Source organism: Oncorhynchus masou, chromosome 18 (assembly GCF_036934945.1).
Source record: "Oncorhynchus masou masou isolate Uvic2021 chromosome 18, UVic_Omas_1.1, whole genome shotgun sequence".
NCBI classification, from domain to species: domain Eukaryota; kingdom Metazoa; phylum Chordata; class Actinopteri; order Salmoniformes; family Salmonidae; genus Oncorhynchus; species Oncorhynchus masou.
Genome location: NC_088229.1, coordinates 24,520,337 through 24,536,455, shown reverse-complemented (window position 1 = coordinate 24,536,455; position 16,119 = coordinate 24,520,337). Strand labels below are relative to the sequence as shown.

Genomic DNA, 16,119 nt, shown 5'->3' with positions numbered 1-16,119 from the left:
GTCGATATACATTAAATGCCCATGCCATAATGTAGGTTTACATAGAACCACAAGTACAAAGATGATTTCATCTCCCAAGCACCAACATGAGTAGAGGTCTCCCACCAGTACACACTTTCTCAGTGCCAAATATGATTTTGCTCTTTACTTTGTCCATCCTCTCCATACCTGAGCAAGGACTCATCTTTTTTCTTACGTTTACTATAAGTCACCATGGTCTACTTAGTCTATGGTTCACACTGTATATGTTTGTTTCCCCCCCAATTTGACCAAGCGTGGTCCATTATCTGCCCTGGGACTTCTCTCATTGTGTCTGCCTGCAGTTCTTGGTATTGAACTTTGTATTGAACTGGCTGTCTATGTGCCAGTTATAGAGTCATCTGTTGATATGAGCTATGTTTTCAAGGGCCTAGTGAGGGGAAGGGATTGGTGGTGCAGAGCCCAATGGAGGGAGAGGGATGCGGAAAAGAGTTGCTCTGAGAAATAATGTAATTGCAATTCCATCTTTCTGCATTCATGGAAGGAGGGAAATGCTGCAAGTCAACCCTCTCACTGCACAGACTACCTCTTCCTCCATACAATAGGCCTATTAAAATACCAAAGAGTATTTGGTAAATTGATATGACAGTCCTTAATAAATGGTGTACAGTATGAGTTTGGCGACACGTACCGACGCATCAGGTGCAGAGCACTCAGCTTCTGTCTGTTCCAGAGACGCTTCATTGGCTGCATTCCTCCGTCTCCCATTCCCTGCTTTCATGAATTGGCTTGTCAATCAAAGGGCTATTATGTTTTCTTCCTGGTTAGCTGCAGAATGAAAGAAGGGCAACGTTCGGTGAGTGTTCATTACAATCACTTTCCTGATTTAAGGTAAATTGGACAAATAATTTAGAGCTAGCAATATGGTTATCCGCAGTGGTACTCTTCTAAGACACTTGCAATACGCCAAAGTGAAAAATCAATTGAGCTGCATAATCCAAAAGCTGTGCTACCAAGTTGGTCTGTGACAACGTTAGCTGGAGCTGTTCAATTCAGCAAGCTAAACACACGATGTATGACATTGTTTGCGTTGCAACTTTAACGAGCCAATTAATACAGCCAGTTACTAGGTTACCAAACATCGGGTTAAGCCCCGTTTGACCTACACGGTTTTGGCCACCCAAAGCCATCATACAACCAAGTGTAGTGGTGGCCAGCATATTTGATGTATGCTATTCACGTGCATCGGCCTGGGTGCTGCGCACATAAGATAAATCTGAATCTTTTACAATTATTTGTAATAATTTAGCTCGAAATTTGAGTATTAGTTTGCTAAATCAGATAGTCCAACCCGAGCAGCATTTTACCCGGGCCCACACATGTGAATAATATGGACATTGTTGTGTGGACCACATGACTACTAGGCAAAAATGTAGGACATATCCAAAAATGTGACTTCTATTATGGGTCATGCTCTCTACTATTACCGTTTCATGTGGAAACGGTGGCTAGAAAGCAGATTAGAGGCCCCCATAAAAAATGTTTGCCATCATAGCTAGCTATTAGTGAAACTATTTACTCTTGTGCTCTTTGATCTATCTGTATCAAATTTGGGTGAAGATTTCTCTGCCATTTTTCCTCTTTCTCGTATGCCGAACCATGTGATTTCTACTGGTTTTGTCTTTTGGCCCTCTCAGGCATATTTCACACTGATTAGTGAAAGGGGAGAGACCATGTGGAAGTCACATGAGCGACAAGGATGAGGAAAAAACAACTGGGAGAGGACTGCTACCGCCTAACTTGTCAATCCGACTGGGGATTTGCTGCTTCCGAAGCTTGGCTGGGACAGCCTAGCAGCCCCTGACTCACCCTCTACTCACACATATGCAATGAACAGCACTACTCAGCCCCCTGCCCCCATAGACAGGGATGTGGCAGTCAGCTCATTGTTGGTACCATTCTTCCTGATCACCTTCATCGGGATAGCTGCAGCTGTGGTGAGTGGCTAACAGGAACATCACATGTTGGCCTACAGTGATACAGTTAAGAAGTACTACTTTGATGAGCTAAAGCTTTTGATTTAATAACCTTTAAAATGACCACATAACATCTCCTGTATTTTATTTGAACCAGCTAAACTAGTCATCTTTTTTTTTATTGCAGGTGCTGTATGTGCGCAAGAAGAGAAGGTAACTTCCTTTTATTCTCTTCCTTATTGCTCTCAGCAGGTGTATGGTTACTTATTAAAGCGACATGTAACTTTTTGGGTGACCTGACCAAATTCACATAGAAATGCTCGTTATAGAGCTTTCATTCCCTGGGGCGGCAGGGTAGCCTAGTGGTTAGAGCGTTGGACTTGTAACCCCCGAGCTGACAAGGTACAAATCTGTGGTTCTGTCCCTGAACAGGCAGTTAACCCACTGTTCCTAGGCCTTCATTGAAAATAAGAATTTGTTCTTAAACTGACTTGCCTAGTTAAATAAAGGTAAAATAAAATATAAAAAAATTGAAAGCCAGTCTGAGGTAGATCTGTTCTATGGGCACTATTTCTATGTTTCCTTTTTAGTTTTTGTGTCTTTTGCTTTTGATACTGTACGCCAGCTTTAAACAGCTGAAAATAAAATATTTTTGGTTTTGGAAAATATATTTCACAGCAGTTTAGATGGTACAAGGATTCTCTACACAATGTCTGCTTGTTTTGTCACATAAACTGAAATGAGGCCAACTATTATAATTTTAGCAACCGGAAAATGGTGGAGTGATTTATGCATAGAGCACTTTTAAATTGGCCAACTCCTTTTGAACAATACACAGAAATCTTACAATAATGTCAAAAAATTGTATTCTTGCATTGGTCACCATGTTACGGTATACTCCTTTCCTATTGTGTGTTTCAGAATTGACAGGCTTCGGCACCAGTTGCTTCCAGTCTATACTTACGACCCCTCTGAAGAATTACATGAAGTTGAACAGGAAATGCTGTGGAAAGAGGAAGATACTAAAGTATGATTTCACCCTCGTCTTTGAACTAATTGATAGCTAACAGTAACATCTGAGTTCCTTCCCTATGTGGCACTTTTACAAACACTAGATGGCAACATTGGCCGGTATAAATAAAGGCCTTTTTATGTAATGTAGTAGTATCAAATGGAGCCGCATTGTGCTTCATCTTTGTAAAAAAATTAAAGATCAGTTCTGATAGTGCTGCCTTTTAAAAATCTTTTATGAATGAAGATATTAACGAAGGTAGACATTTGAGGACTTGGTCAACTGGATAAGTGTGTTTACTTAATGACTAAAATGTAAAGGTTTATTTTGAGGAGATGCGGTACGACTATGTACCCCGCGCTTATATGTGAATAATAATTCTGAGCATCCTGACCGCGCGTCGGACGCCTTTCTATCTAACTCCCAGAGAGTCTTGTCACCCGACTTGATATCACTTTACGTTTCTGTTCGGTATGAATTGCGTGGCGGACGCGTGGGGAAAACTCCCCTAGCTGGATCTGTTGGAGCTTGACCTGTTGTTTCCAACTCTGGTGTAAGTCAAGTCATCTTTTGGCACACATTGTGCGTCACTTAAGGTATTTGCACACAGTGTTTATTTCAAATGCAATGCCATATACAACAGTAATGAAGAAAAACTCAGGTGACAGTCAGATTATCTGAAATCTAGTATGTGACTTTGTGTCTGCAGGTGGTGAAGGGTTGGGCACGATCATACCAGCAGCAAAGACCCCTGTTGATGAAAGATACCCATGCATGAGTGTGTTGGAGCAGGACATAGATCTGTGACGACATACAGATCAGTGGAGTTAACCCTTGAGATGACAGATTTGTCAGTCATTCAACATAAAGGGGTTTTAGGAAAAGCATGGAGCCTGTCATGCATTCCGCATCATGCTCCTCCTCAGTCAGCATCTCTGTTGGAGCATTTACTTTGTACAGCGTCAGCCTCTAAGCTAAGAGGAGGTTGGTTATTATGTGATTGTGAACCTCTGATGCCATGCCCCTGTGCCCGAAAGCTGCGGCATACCCTAAACCACGACATGTTGGCTAACTACTGGTGGACATTTATTTATTTGAGATTATTTATTCAAGTTTTTTTACGTTTTTTTACTGTGTTTGTGTGTGTCATAATGTGGGCGTTACTGAAACTAAGATGGTGCCATCCATCCAAACAAGTAACTGGTGTTACATTTGCCTTAAATGTCAATTGTTTCCAGTGAGATTAGCAAAGCCTTGACCTTTGGTGGGATGCTTACCGTTGTACTACTCGTTTTAGTGGTGTAAAATTAGGTTACTATATCCCTCACTATTCAATGTAATAGAAGTTACACAGAAGGTATGCAATCAATCAATTGCTGTTTTGTTTCCCTATTTGTGGCACTTTGAATGCCATTATGAAAGCAACCAAAACAATACCACCTCCTCGTCATCATAGAGATACTGTATGTTATGATGAAAAGGTGGTGAAATCAGAAGGAGGATGTATAGAGAGAGAAGAGATGGCAAATTAATGTAACTAGTCAACCAACCTCTCCCTACCCCACCCACTCCTCTCCACTATTTAGCTGTGACTACTGCCCTAAAAATGTCCTGTTGGGAAGACAGGGCACCAGGAGGATTGTTCTTCTAGCAGAAGAATCTCTTTTGAAGAATACCATAGGCCTGACTGTATACAGTACTCAGGAAACCTCAGCCACCCGTATGTTTTAAGAAATAAGTGACCAGTGATTCATCCTTGAATTATATGTGCTCCAAGTTACCCTCCTTTCCTCCTTGCATTTGTGAATGTCATGTATTCAGGATGAGAAGGATGAAGGCTTCCATTGAAATCAATCATCTTATCAGCACATGTATATGTACAGTGTGTTGGAATCCACTTGATAAGAATTTAAACATACACTGTGTACAAAGCATTAACAGCACCTTCCTAATATTGAGTTGCAACTTCTCAGAACAGCCTCAATTCGCCGGGGCATGGACTCTGCAATGTGTCGCAAGCGTTTCACCGGGATGCTGGCCCATGTTGACTCATGCTTCCCACAGTTGTGTCAAGTTGGCTGGATGTCTTTTGGGTGGTGGACCATTCTTGATATACACGGGAAACTGTTGAGTGTGAAGAACTCGGCAGCACTGCAGTTCTTGACACACTGGTGCGCCTGGCACCTACTACCATACCCCATTCAAAGGCACTTAAATCTTTTGTCTTGCCCATTCACCTTATGAAAGGCACACATCCACAATACATGTCCATACACCACACAATCCAAGGCTTAAAAATCATTCTTTAATCTCCTTCCCTTCATCGACACTGATTGAAGTGGATTTAACAAGTGACATCAATAAGGGATCGTAGCTTTCACCTGGTCAGTCGATGTCATGGAAAGAGCAGGTGTTCATAATGTTTTGTACACGCGTTGTACATCAGGTATTTCCATTTATTTTAATGTGGAATTGAAACTTTTGACATGAATAGCTGACTTTCTCCTGAATGCGAACTGCTACATATTACTCTCCACTATTTATAAAGTCTGTTTTAATTCCCATGCACATTAAACATGTACAGTTGAAGTTGGAAGTTTACATACACCTCAGCCAAATACATTTAAATTCAGTTTTTCACAATACCTGACATTTAATCAGAGTAAAAATTCCCTGTTTTAGGTCTGTCAGGATCACCACTTTATTTTAAGAATGTGAAATGTCAGAATAATAGTAGAGAATTATTCATTTCAGCTTTTATTTCTTTCATCACATTCCCAGTGGGTCAGAAGTTGACATACACTCAATTAGTATTTGTTAGCATTGCCTATAAATTGTTTAACTTGGATCAAATGTTTTGGGTAGCCTTCTACAAGCTCCCCACAATAGATTGGGTGAATTTTGGCCCATTCCTCCTGACAGAGCTGGTGTAACTGAGTCGGGTTTGTAGGCCTCCTTACTCACACACGCTTTTTCAGTTCTGCCCACAAATTTTCTATAGGATTGAGGGCAGGGCTTTGTGATGGCCACTCCATCTTTGTTGTCCTTTTAAGCCATTTTGCCACAACTTTTGAAATATGCTTGGAGTCATTGTCAATTTGGAAGACCCATTTGCGACCAAGCTTTAACTTCCTGACTGATGTCTTGAGATGCTTCAATATATCCACATACTTTTCCGTCCTCATGATGCCATCTATTTTGTGAAGTGCACCAGTCCCTCCTGCAGCAAAGCACCCCCCCAACATGATGCTGCCACCCCCGTGCTTCACGGTTGGGATGGTGTTCTTCATCTTGCAAGCCTCCCCCTTTTCCTCCAAACATAACAATGGTCATTATGGCCAAACGGTTCTATTTTTGTTTCATCAGACCAGAGGACATTTCTCCAAAAAAGTATGATCTTTGTCCCCATGTGCGGTTGCAAACCGTAGTCTGGCTTTTTTATGGCTGTTTTGGAGCAGTGGTTTCTTCCTTGCAGAGTGGGCTTTCAGATTATGATTTTGCACTTTTCGCACCAAAGTACGTTAATCTCTAGGAGACAGCGTCTCCTTCCTGAGCGGTATGACTGCTGCGTGGTCCCATGGTGTTTATACTTGCATACTATTATTTGTACAGATGAATGTGGTACCTTCAGGCATTTTGGAATTGGCTCCCAAGGATGAATCAGACTTGTAGAGGTCTACAATTTGTTTTCTGAGGTCTTGGCTGATTTATTTTGATCTTCCCATGATGTCAAGCAAAGAGGCACTGAGTTTGAAAGTAGTCTTTGAAATACATCCACAGGTACACCTCCAATTGACTTAAATTATGTTAATTAGCCTATCAGAAGCTTCTAAAGCCATGACATTATTTTCTGGAATTTTCCAAGCTGTTTAAAGGCACAGTCAACTTAGTGTATGTAAACTTCTGACCCACTGGAATTGTGATACAGTGAAATAAACTGTAAACAATTGTTGGAAAAATTTGTGTCATGCAGAAAGTAGATGTGCTAACCGACTTGACAAAACTATAGTTTAACACGACATTTGTGGAGCGGTTGAAAAACAAGTTTTAATGACTCCAACCTAAGTGTATGTAAACTTCTGACTTCAACTGTAATGATGCATTTGATGAAAATGCATTGCACTGTTCCAAACATGGCAACCCTGCTTACTATTAACAGCTTCTTTGGGGAATTGCCATGGCGAATTCTGAAGCAATCCAGAATATAAACTACTGATGAAAATACATTTTTTAAATGTAATTTTGACTGTTAAAGGTTTCACACACTTGTTAAAAGACTGAATATTTGTGTTGCTTGATTTTACTGTCCATGAAGTAAACTTGTATATATCTTAATGAGTTTATTGACTTTTTATGGATGGTCCGGATGTAACGTAGAGCAAAAATAAAATGGAAAGAGGAGTACATATCCAGGCTTTGTAAACATTTAACGTCAGTGACAATTAGGATAAACTGGGAAAGAGCTGCAATAAGCCAAGGATAAACTATGTGTAATAGATCTATACATTAGTCTAGCAATATAGGCCTATATATTTTAAGTGAAGAGGATACAGGACAAGACAACTGAACAAATTATACATTCTTGTATTTATTGACCATTTCTGGATACAAATTGTCATAGGGCACAATAGAAATATAGACATTGTACATTTAAAAGAATGATCCCATCTCAACTTTGCATGAATTATTGTACATGGATGATGTTGGAACATAAGGACATTGTACATTGTCAAAATAGTTGCAGCTGTGATTGGATATATTTCATTACCGGAGTTCCACATGAACATGATACCCCTCAAATGGTACCCTATTCCCTATATAGTGCACTACTTTTGAACAGGGCTCTGGTCTAAAGTAGTGCACTATAAAGGGAATAGGGTGCCATTAGGGATTCATACATGGAAAAGAGCACGGTGCCAAAGCTGCGCGAGGCCTACAAGGGAATTACAAGCTGGAGAGAACACCCAGTTTTTGTCACTAAACACACACATGACAATCTGAACAACCTGAACCAAGCTAACATTTCAGTGCACCAGAAGTAAGATTTATTAAAAAGATAGAATACGCTGGCTAATCGACTACAGTCAGCGAACACAGTTTGTAAAACTGCCAGATCTCCCTGACTTTACACATCGGCTTAGTGACCTGTCTATGCCAGGTTTAAAAACCGGGGGCGGGGGCAAATGAGCACACTTTCACTAGTAGCTAGGCAGTTGTCTTTAGAATACCAAGCTACAGTCAGATTAAAAAATACAGAAAATACACAGACTATGTAGTACTAACATTTCTCAAACACTTGCCAGAGGTTACATTGTACATTTGAAACCAGTTGAAGAATGCAATATGGGAAACTTAGGTGAGTATGAGATTCTGGGCCTTGTCAGGCACAATGCAGTTTTACGGGTTTTTATAACTGAGTTTGTAGCAGCTTGTAGGTTTGAGGAGAGATCCAGTAACTGGACTGTGATCTAGAGATCCCTGACACTGAGAAACACAATGAAACAACAACAAAAAACAGTTATTCTAGAGTAGACAGCAGACACTGACTGTATCCTCACAGACAGAGCAGAGTATTTCAACATCCTGTACAAAGTGATGACGACACGGCCTTGGGCATGTAAAGAGGTGAAATGGAATGATGAGCTATTATACAGACCCATTGGATAAAACAGTGCCACAATAGTAACAATCCAGCTCCTCGTTTGGGCAAACACAGTTTGTTTCACCGAGAACTGACCAAGTGGCGATGGGTCGCAACAAGTACTGTAGACTGGAGGACCACATTAAGAGGAACAGCAGATGCCAGAGTTCAATAAAAGCTCCCTGGATTGATGAGAGTGTAGCTCCCCACTCAATGAATGCCTACCCACCCTTAAGCCATTATGACATTATTATGTTGAGTTTTCATAGACGTCGAAGCAGCACAGTTCCTCAGGTATTTGAGGGCACGTAATGACCCAGAGGAACATGATAAAAACAATCAGTCTGATCAGATCTTTGATTAATAACAGTACACTTTAGTTTACACAAGCCTTTTCCAGTGGCGCCCCAAAGAGGCTATAGGGAGACAAGCACAAGTCACACCAGAGAGACTAGTAAGGGACAGCTTATTTTGGGTGGGAGGGAGGAACAATTCTGCACAATCAGGAGTAACAGGGAGATGTCTACTACAGAGATTTACATGAATAACTTTTCTATAACCATATATTTAATGATCATACTGTATTTCCTCGAGATCACTGGTAAGTAGGTGTAATGGATAGATTAACCACTTCACACTTAAAAAGCAAGTATAGGCAAAACTCACCTTTTGTCCAATAGAAAACCTGGAAATAAGTGTATATGCCATACCAGCTCAAGATACCGGTGTAGTACCGCTAAGCTACAGTCTTTTGAAAGATGCGTGTCCAAAAACTCATCATCAGAGCATACTTTAGTCCAATATAAAAGACTTGCAATACCATGACATACCCACAGAGAAAGTGTTGTCTGTCACCTGTCCTGTGATTCTTTGATAGATATATGCTTGTCGAGAAACATCCATTGGTTTTCCAGTGCATTTGCAGATAGAGGTTGGATGAACTGTGTTGTTGACCCTCCTTTGGCTAGAAGGCAAGAAAGTGAACAGTAGAACAGGAGTTGGGGTGGCACCAGTATTGGAGATTCAGTCCAGCTCTGGTTGACAGGAAGTCAGTATGTTGAGCGAGGTAGCAAGTTTACTGGTCTTCCTCCTCCTCTCCTTCTTCAGATGATGATTCCTTGGCTGTCTGTTCCTCCTTTTCCTGAAAAGACACCAAACACAGACCGGTTAACCCATGTTTCTCCTGGTTCACACCAACAACAAAACGGAATTGGATTAAATATACTCTAAGTCACCAGCAGACAGTGCATCAATCTTTCAACTACAATAACTGATTTGCAATACAAACAACAGTATCTATAAGGAGTCAACTACACCTAATTGGGTCAAAGACTCACTCAAGACAAACATTTTCAGTGCATGTTTTATTCACAATTAACTTAACATACAATTGTGCAAAAAAAAAATAGTAATGACAACAAAAGGTTGGATATGTAAATATGTAGAAAATAGTATATACATAATACGAAGCAGATACAATATGAATGAAGTAAAATGAAAGACCAACTGATCTGTGTTTCAGACAAGTAACAGTGGTTCACTCTAGTGCACCATCGACTCAATAAAAGCATGTCTGTAAGACAAAGACACATTTTCTTTCTCTGTAAATACAATGTCTGACAAAGTTTTCAACTTTGACAGTTCAATAGCTCTATAACAGAACATACAGTTCAAGTCGAAAGTTTACATACACCTTAACCAAATACATTTAAACTCAGTTTTCATAATTCCTGACGTTTAATTCTAGTAAAAATTCCCTGTTTTAGTCCAGTTAAGATCACCACTTTATTTTAAGAATGTGAAATGTCAGAATAATAGTAGAGAGAATGATTTATTTCAGCTTTTATTTATTTCATCACATTCCCAGTGGGTCAGAAGTTTCTTCCTTGCTGAATGGCCTCAGGTTGTGTAAATATAGGACTTGTTTTACTGTGGGTATAGATACTTGTGTACCTATTTCCCCCAGCATCTTCACAAGGTCCTTTGCTGGGATTGATGCACTATACTATTGTTTGCACAGATGAGCGTGGTACCTTCAGGCATTTGGAAATTGCTCCCAAGGATGAACCAGACTTGTGGAGGTCTACAAATTATTTTCTGAGGTCTTGGCTGATTTCTTTGATGTCCCCATGATGTCAATCAAAGAGGCACTTGAAGGTAGGCCTTGAAATACATCCATAGGTACACCTCCAATTGACTCAAATAATGTCAATTATCCTATCCGAAGCTTCTTAAGCCATGACATCATTTTCTGGAATTTTCCGAGCTGTTTATAGGCACAGTGTATGTAAACTTCTGACCCACTGGTATTGTGATACAGTGAATTATAAGTGAAATAATCTGTCTGTAAACAATTGTTGGAACAATTACTTGTGTCATGCACAAGGTAGATGTCTTGACTGACTTGCCAAAACTATAGTTTGTTAACAAGAAATGTGTGGAGTGGTTGAAAAACCGATTTGAATGACTCCAACCTAAGTGTATGTAAACTTCCGACTTCAACTGTACATAGTGATGCATAGCACGCCTTAATAAGTCTCTCAGTCCAGTGCAGGCTTGCCAAGAGTTCCTTGAGCTCTTTCCGCTGGCACTCAATCAAGCCCGGGAGATATACAAACTTGTTGCATCCTAGCTTCCACCATATCCCTTGCATAAGAACTATTTACTAGCTTCCATCCCTCTTGCTCCAGCTCTTTGTCCTGACATAAATACAGAGCATGCATTTGGCGCTGGCAAGACGACACTCATATTTCTCCTCAGTCCAGGTCCCCGCCAGTGTTTGTTCCCCCTTAAAGATAAATAAAGAGTTATGACATGAGTTATCATGAAAGGATAGTTATCTACAGTTAGGGACAGCTAGGTTTAGGTTTAATCAACAACAAATTCAATACCACAAAACATCTAGTGAACACATTCCCCTTAATGCGAAACACAACTACTTCAAAACAAGCTAAACTATATTGTCATATATGTAAGTCTTAAATAGTTTTATTTGACATAGTGTTGTGTTTAGAGAATTCAACAATCGTTGCTTACCTCGTCCATATATGTCTTCAGAATCGCATGAAGACGAGTCCCAGAGGTCAGCTTTAGGTCAAAATGTGTCAATTCCTCATCAGAACTATCTGTGTTTGTTGCAAGAAAGTCATCCTGAATGTTTCTTCAATGCAAGTTGTCTGGAATATTTATTGTTTCAAATTAAGCAATATAGTCCAGGTGTAGTTGACTTCACATCTGGTAGCTGGTTTTTGCCACCCGAAAAGGTTAAGTTGAATGTTTTAATTTGCACACAATAGCCACCATGTTTTTTTTGTTGGTGGCTGAATAGCAGTGGAAGATAAGCAGTAGCCACTGAAACCCCTCCCCCAACTTAATTCAACCAATCACAGGGGTGGTGGGTTTGGAGTTCACCTGGAAAGTGTTTGCTAGGTTACAAAATTGTGTCTGTTTAGGACACGCCAGGGAACAGGACAGATGACGAGTTAGATTGTTCGTTGTACATCATTTTGTTTGTATGAACTAGCCATAAACATTCTAACCTTTGGGATTTCTGGCAGCAGTGAGCACGTGGAGGGGAACCACCTAAAACTATTAGTCCACTGTTGATACAGTCCCAAAATGTTTTGCAAGTCAGCAGTCAAGTTTTTACGATGTTCAAGAAGCAAAGTGTCATTTGTCACATTATCATGACTATGTGTTTTACAGCACCATGTTGATGTGTTTTGCAGCACCATGGTGATGCATTTTGCAGCATCATAATAATGTGTTTTTCAGCATCATAATGTGGAACATGAAACTTTGCTTCTTGAAAGTCCAATATCTTGAAAACGTAGCTAATAACATGCAAAACATTATGGAACTGTAATAACAGTGGACCAATGAATAAAAGGTTTTTCATTTAAGAGTGTGTCAGAGTCAATTGACATTATTGAGGGAGGCATTAGTTAACCATAATATTCAAACCTATAATAAGAATTACTCTTACCTCCTTCTTAGGTCTTCCCCTGCGTTTCATCCCTGCAGTTGAGGCTGCTGGTGTCTTCTGTAGAAACAGAGGGAAGAAAAACAAACAAATAATCTAACTGCACAGAAAACTGCTAAACTACTGTCACTAGAGGGCACTAATACTCCTATAAGAAAGCAGATGGCTTGAGGGCATCAGGTTCATTGGCTATTATCTTGGAAGCTGACAGGAACTGCACACAGGGCACTCCAGTTCGCTGGCCACCTGGTCTGGGGCTCAGAGACAGCTGGTGAAACTGGGCAAGAAGAAACGAGCCCACTTCAGATCTATCCTTGAACCTAAACACACATGCATATATACACATATATCCCTTCCCTGAGCCCAGTTCAGATCTATCCTTGAACCTAAACACACAGTCATATATACACATATATCCCTTCCCTGAGCCCACTTCAGATCTATCCTTAAACCTAAACACACATGCACATATACACAGATATCCCTTCAATGCACATACACATAGACACACCAACACACAGCGCTTAGAGGAGCGTGGGGGTTGGGGCGAGGAATAGAACTTGCCTGTTGCTATGGTGACAACGGGGAGAAAAAAAACAGGGATGTGTGTTGGGGGGGGGGTGTAATGTCAGCTTGGAAACAGTCTTGCTGCACCTGCACCACACTGTGCATGACAAGCTACAGGAAGCTGGAGGACAGGAAGCCAGGGGGAAGTATTAACTCAAAACTGAGTGTTTCTTCAAGCAGCCAGTAAACCAAGATCTTAGAAAGGGAAGCTATGGTCCTGTTATTTTTTACACTTGAGGCGAGAAGGGCCAAAACATGTACAGTTAACGTATAAATCATACTTAACAACAGGACATCCTTTGAACCTAATGAGGTTAGCTCCACTTGTGATAACAAAAGGGTCATCAACCGTCATAGGGACATGAAAATTACTTTGTGCTTGACTATGAGGATGAGGTTGAAAACTCAGGTAATATCAAGTTAAAACCATAGGGGCAGCTAAAACTATAGGGGCTTGTGACAGCTGCTCCATCTGACCCTAATGGTAACCTGTGGTCAACATGGGCCTGCGGGTTCTGGCAGGATGACCGCTAAGCGTAAGTGACAGTAGCAGGTCACATTCACTCAGTTGTGTAAAAATAGGGCTACCAAATTGCCTTACCTTGCCCTTGGTGACAGTCTTGTTCTTGCTGCCTTTTGGCCTTCCCCTGGGCCTCTTTGGGGTAGGGGACCCACTGGGCTCCTGGCATAAAATATGGGAAATGGTCAGGCGGACAGCACAACATTACAGCCAAAGATGAAAACATGTAAATGATGGTTCTATAGTTGTTGCATCCCAAGGTTTGACACTATGGGCGCAACAAGAAATTAAGTGTATTTTTTGGAGGTATATGATGTGAAGCACACACCTTCTTAAATGGAATACTTTATTATTCAAGACACAAAGAGTGCGCTGTTCAAGGTCAGTGCAACTGACACCCGTTGCTACTTTAGGACTAACAGGTGGTCACAGCCACAGGCTGCCAAGTTCTATTTACTGTAACAAGCTCTAGAGAAATGACAGTGGTTTAAATCAGACCATACAATAAGAGGTATGTAGGAAGTAGTGGCTTACTATAACCCAACAATAATATAGCTTTATGAAGACCAGTGAAGACAGCTACGGGAAAACATTGCTTCTACTTTGCTTACATAAACCGATCAGTTAGAAGCAGAGGTAAGGGTATGTGGGTTACTACTGGTTTAAGGGGTTCAGGTTACATATCACGGACAACCTGCCAGAACACATGATGACCATTACAGATGTACACAGCCATGGTTGGTGGGGGGGTCTGGTTAATGACCTAACCAGGAAAACCCGGGGCCCTAGTTGGGTGGTCATAGCCAGGCCTGGGAGCCATAACCAGCTAGGGCCCTTAGTTTTTCCTCTGCAGGCAAACTGCAGGGCCGACACATGATCTACCATACACAGAGAAAGTAATGTTGTGTTACAAAGACTCTTACATCAGAACCACTTTTCACCGGTGGCTGTTTCCTTGGCCTTCCACGTCCCCTCTTCTCTGCTCCCTCTTTTGTTGAAATGGTGCCCTTATCACTCATGTTGAGGTGTAATCCTAAGAATAAGAATAATAGTGTCTATTTTCACAATGCATGTAAATTCCATATACTATAATCTCTATTGTTGTATGTAAAACTGACACTTTACCGTGGGGTTCTTAATAGTGTTACTACATAGCAAGTACAGTGGCATAAGCATTTGACACGTCCCAATGTATTTGCAGCACTATTTGTGTCTCATCTGTGCTGCATCCGTGGACTACTGATAAATAAACGGGGTGACATCAACCGGTTGTGTATAACACTACATACAGACGGAGACCGCGCACAATGGAGACAGTCTACCAAGGAAATCTTTATTTAAGCGAAAACAATGGGATGAATGCAATTGACACAATTCAAGAACTGCACAAATAGCAATAACTTAGAAATGCAAACTGCATGCGAGGATACAGCAGAGTGAAATATCCTAGTTTGGTATAGGTTGAATGTTTAAAACCCAGTCGCTACGGGTGCCCCGTTGCTCCATCAAGCACAATACGCAAACGAAAACAAAAAGAGGAAATTCAATCGGAATAAGACTGTATGCAATATCGTTATTTTAGTCCAAAAAATGTTATCGAAGCACATTTACAACATTTACGCTTCCAGCCTATCGAATCCTATGTCAAAATAGAATGAAAACGTGACCGAATACAAGGTCAGTTTTGTGTTCGTTGCAATAGGTTGGATTGCTCCTACCTTGATCCCTTGAAGATTATGGCCCTCCGCCGAATTATAACGAATGGTTCACCCACAAACCAGTCGCTTGTTTTACCGGTTAAATCCTTTAGCTAAAGCTCTTGTTTTATTCGACAGAGACTAGGCTACACAAAATCTGATTGTGTGCAGCACAGCAAATAGACGTATGCTATAGAAGAGAATCCCTAGACAAGAGAAAGTAAAAAAATACTGTAGGATTGTTTAAAATTACCTTGTTTAAAATGAAGCAGGCGAACGTGCTGATCCAAAGCGTGCTAAAAATAGCTGTCTGTCTTTCCCCAAGATAAAGAAAATGCGCCAGTCTCAAGGAGTTTAGGGCAATTTAAAGAGGCGTCCTCACAGGAGCTATAACATTGGAGGGCGGAGATATGATAAGTGGGCCACCATCATCAACCCAACACCCCAGCCCCTTCATCCATCCCCAACCCCCATTCACATCCAGATGTATTGTTTCAGCGTCCAGGTGGCTAACCTGTAGTCTGGCATTTCTTTATGCCTTTAATCCTACAGCCAGGTTAAAGCCACAGCCTGTAGTGTTCCCACAGCAATATTAAACAATGAAATATCTCCCTTGGTTTGAAAGAAATTGTGTACCTTGAAATCACGTTTTTAAAAAGTAGTATTGTAAATTGGCCTAGTAGGCTTGTTGCCTATCACATTCAGCATGTTCTCCATTTATAAAATAAAAAATGGCGTCCCACTC

At 40.8% G+C, this 16,119-nt stretch overlaps 2 protein-coding genes across 5 annotated transcripts; one reads left to right on the top strand and one right to left on the bottom strand.

Annotated features, from left to right (window-relative positions):
* The first annotated feature begins 766 nt into the window (after positions 1-766).
* Positions 767-7,373, top strand: LOC135504272 (small integral membrane protein 29-like). The gene is made up of 5 exons (XM_064922672.1): positions 767-835; positions 1,677-1,976; positions 2,143-2,168; positions 2,877-2,982; positions 3,677-7,373. Exons 2-5 carry the CDS (start codon positions 1,869-1,871, stop codon positions 3,743-3,745), a joined length of 309 nt encoding a protein of 102 aa, XP_064778744.1. The 5' UTR covers positions 767-835; positions 1,677-1,868; the 3' UTR covers positions 3,746-7,373.
* A 162-nt stretch (positions 7,374-7,535) lies between these two features.
* Positions 7,536-15,786, bottom strand: LOC135504271 (high mobility group protein HMG-I/HMG-Y-like). 4 transcript variants are annotated; one of them, XR_010450116.1, is made up of 6 exons: positions 15,628-15,786; positions 14,601-14,710; positions 13,759-13,839; positions 12,594-12,650; positions 12,148-12,467; positions 9,774-12,019 (listed from the first exon to the last, which is right to left on the bottom strand). XR_010450116.1 is itself a non-coding variant. In XM_064922671.1 (5 exons), exons 2-5 carry the CDS (start codon positions 14,694-14,696, stop codon positions 9,684-9,686), a joined length of 300 nt encoding a protein of 99 aa, XP_064778743.1. In that variant the 5' UTR covers positions 14,697-14,710; positions 15,628-15,779; the 3' UTR covers positions 7,536-9,683. The 4 variants fall into 4 exon arrangements, 2 of the variants coding, with proteins under 2 accessions (XP_064778743.1, XP_064778742.1); XR_010450117.1 differs by having other exon boundaries at positions 9,775-11,396; positions 11,645-12,467; XM_064922671.1 differs by lacking the exons at positions 9,774-12,019; positions 12,148-12,467 and adding an exon at positions 7,536-9,749 and having other exon boundaries at positions 15,628-15,779.
* Positions 15,787-16,119: the final 333 nt, after the last annotated feature.

What these genes read in the sequence shown, in the direction of transcription:
- LOC135504272 (XM_064922672.1), top strand. Translation starts at nt 1,869, where the DNA reads ATGAACAGCACTACTCAGCCCCCTGCCCCCATAGACAGGGATGTGGCA. An exon ending in TCGGGATAGCTGCAGCTGTG is followed by an intron (nt 1,977 to 2,142) that starts GTGAGTGGCTAA and finishes TTTTTATTGCAG; the next exon opens with GTGCTGTATGTGCGCAAGAA. An exon ending in TATGTGCGCAAGAAGAGAAG is followed by an intron (nt 2,169 to 2,876) that starts GTAACTTCCTTT and finishes TGTGTGTTTCAG; the next exon opens with AATTGACAGGCTTCGGCACC.
- LOC135504271 (XM_064922670.1), bottom strand. Translation starts at nt 14,696, where the DNA reads ATGAGTGATAAGGGCACCATTTCAACAAAAGAGGGAGCAGAGAAGAGG. An exon ending in CGGTGAAAAGTGGTTCTGAT is followed by an intron (nt 13,840 to 14,600) that starts GTAAGAGTCTTT and finishes ATTTTATGCCAG; the next exon opens with GAGCCCAGTGGGTCCCCTAC. An exon ending in AGACTGTCACCAAGGGCAAG is followed by an intron (nt 12,651 to 13,758) that starts GTAAGGCAATTT and finishes CTGTTTCTACAG; the next exon opens with AAGACACCAGCAGCCTCAAC.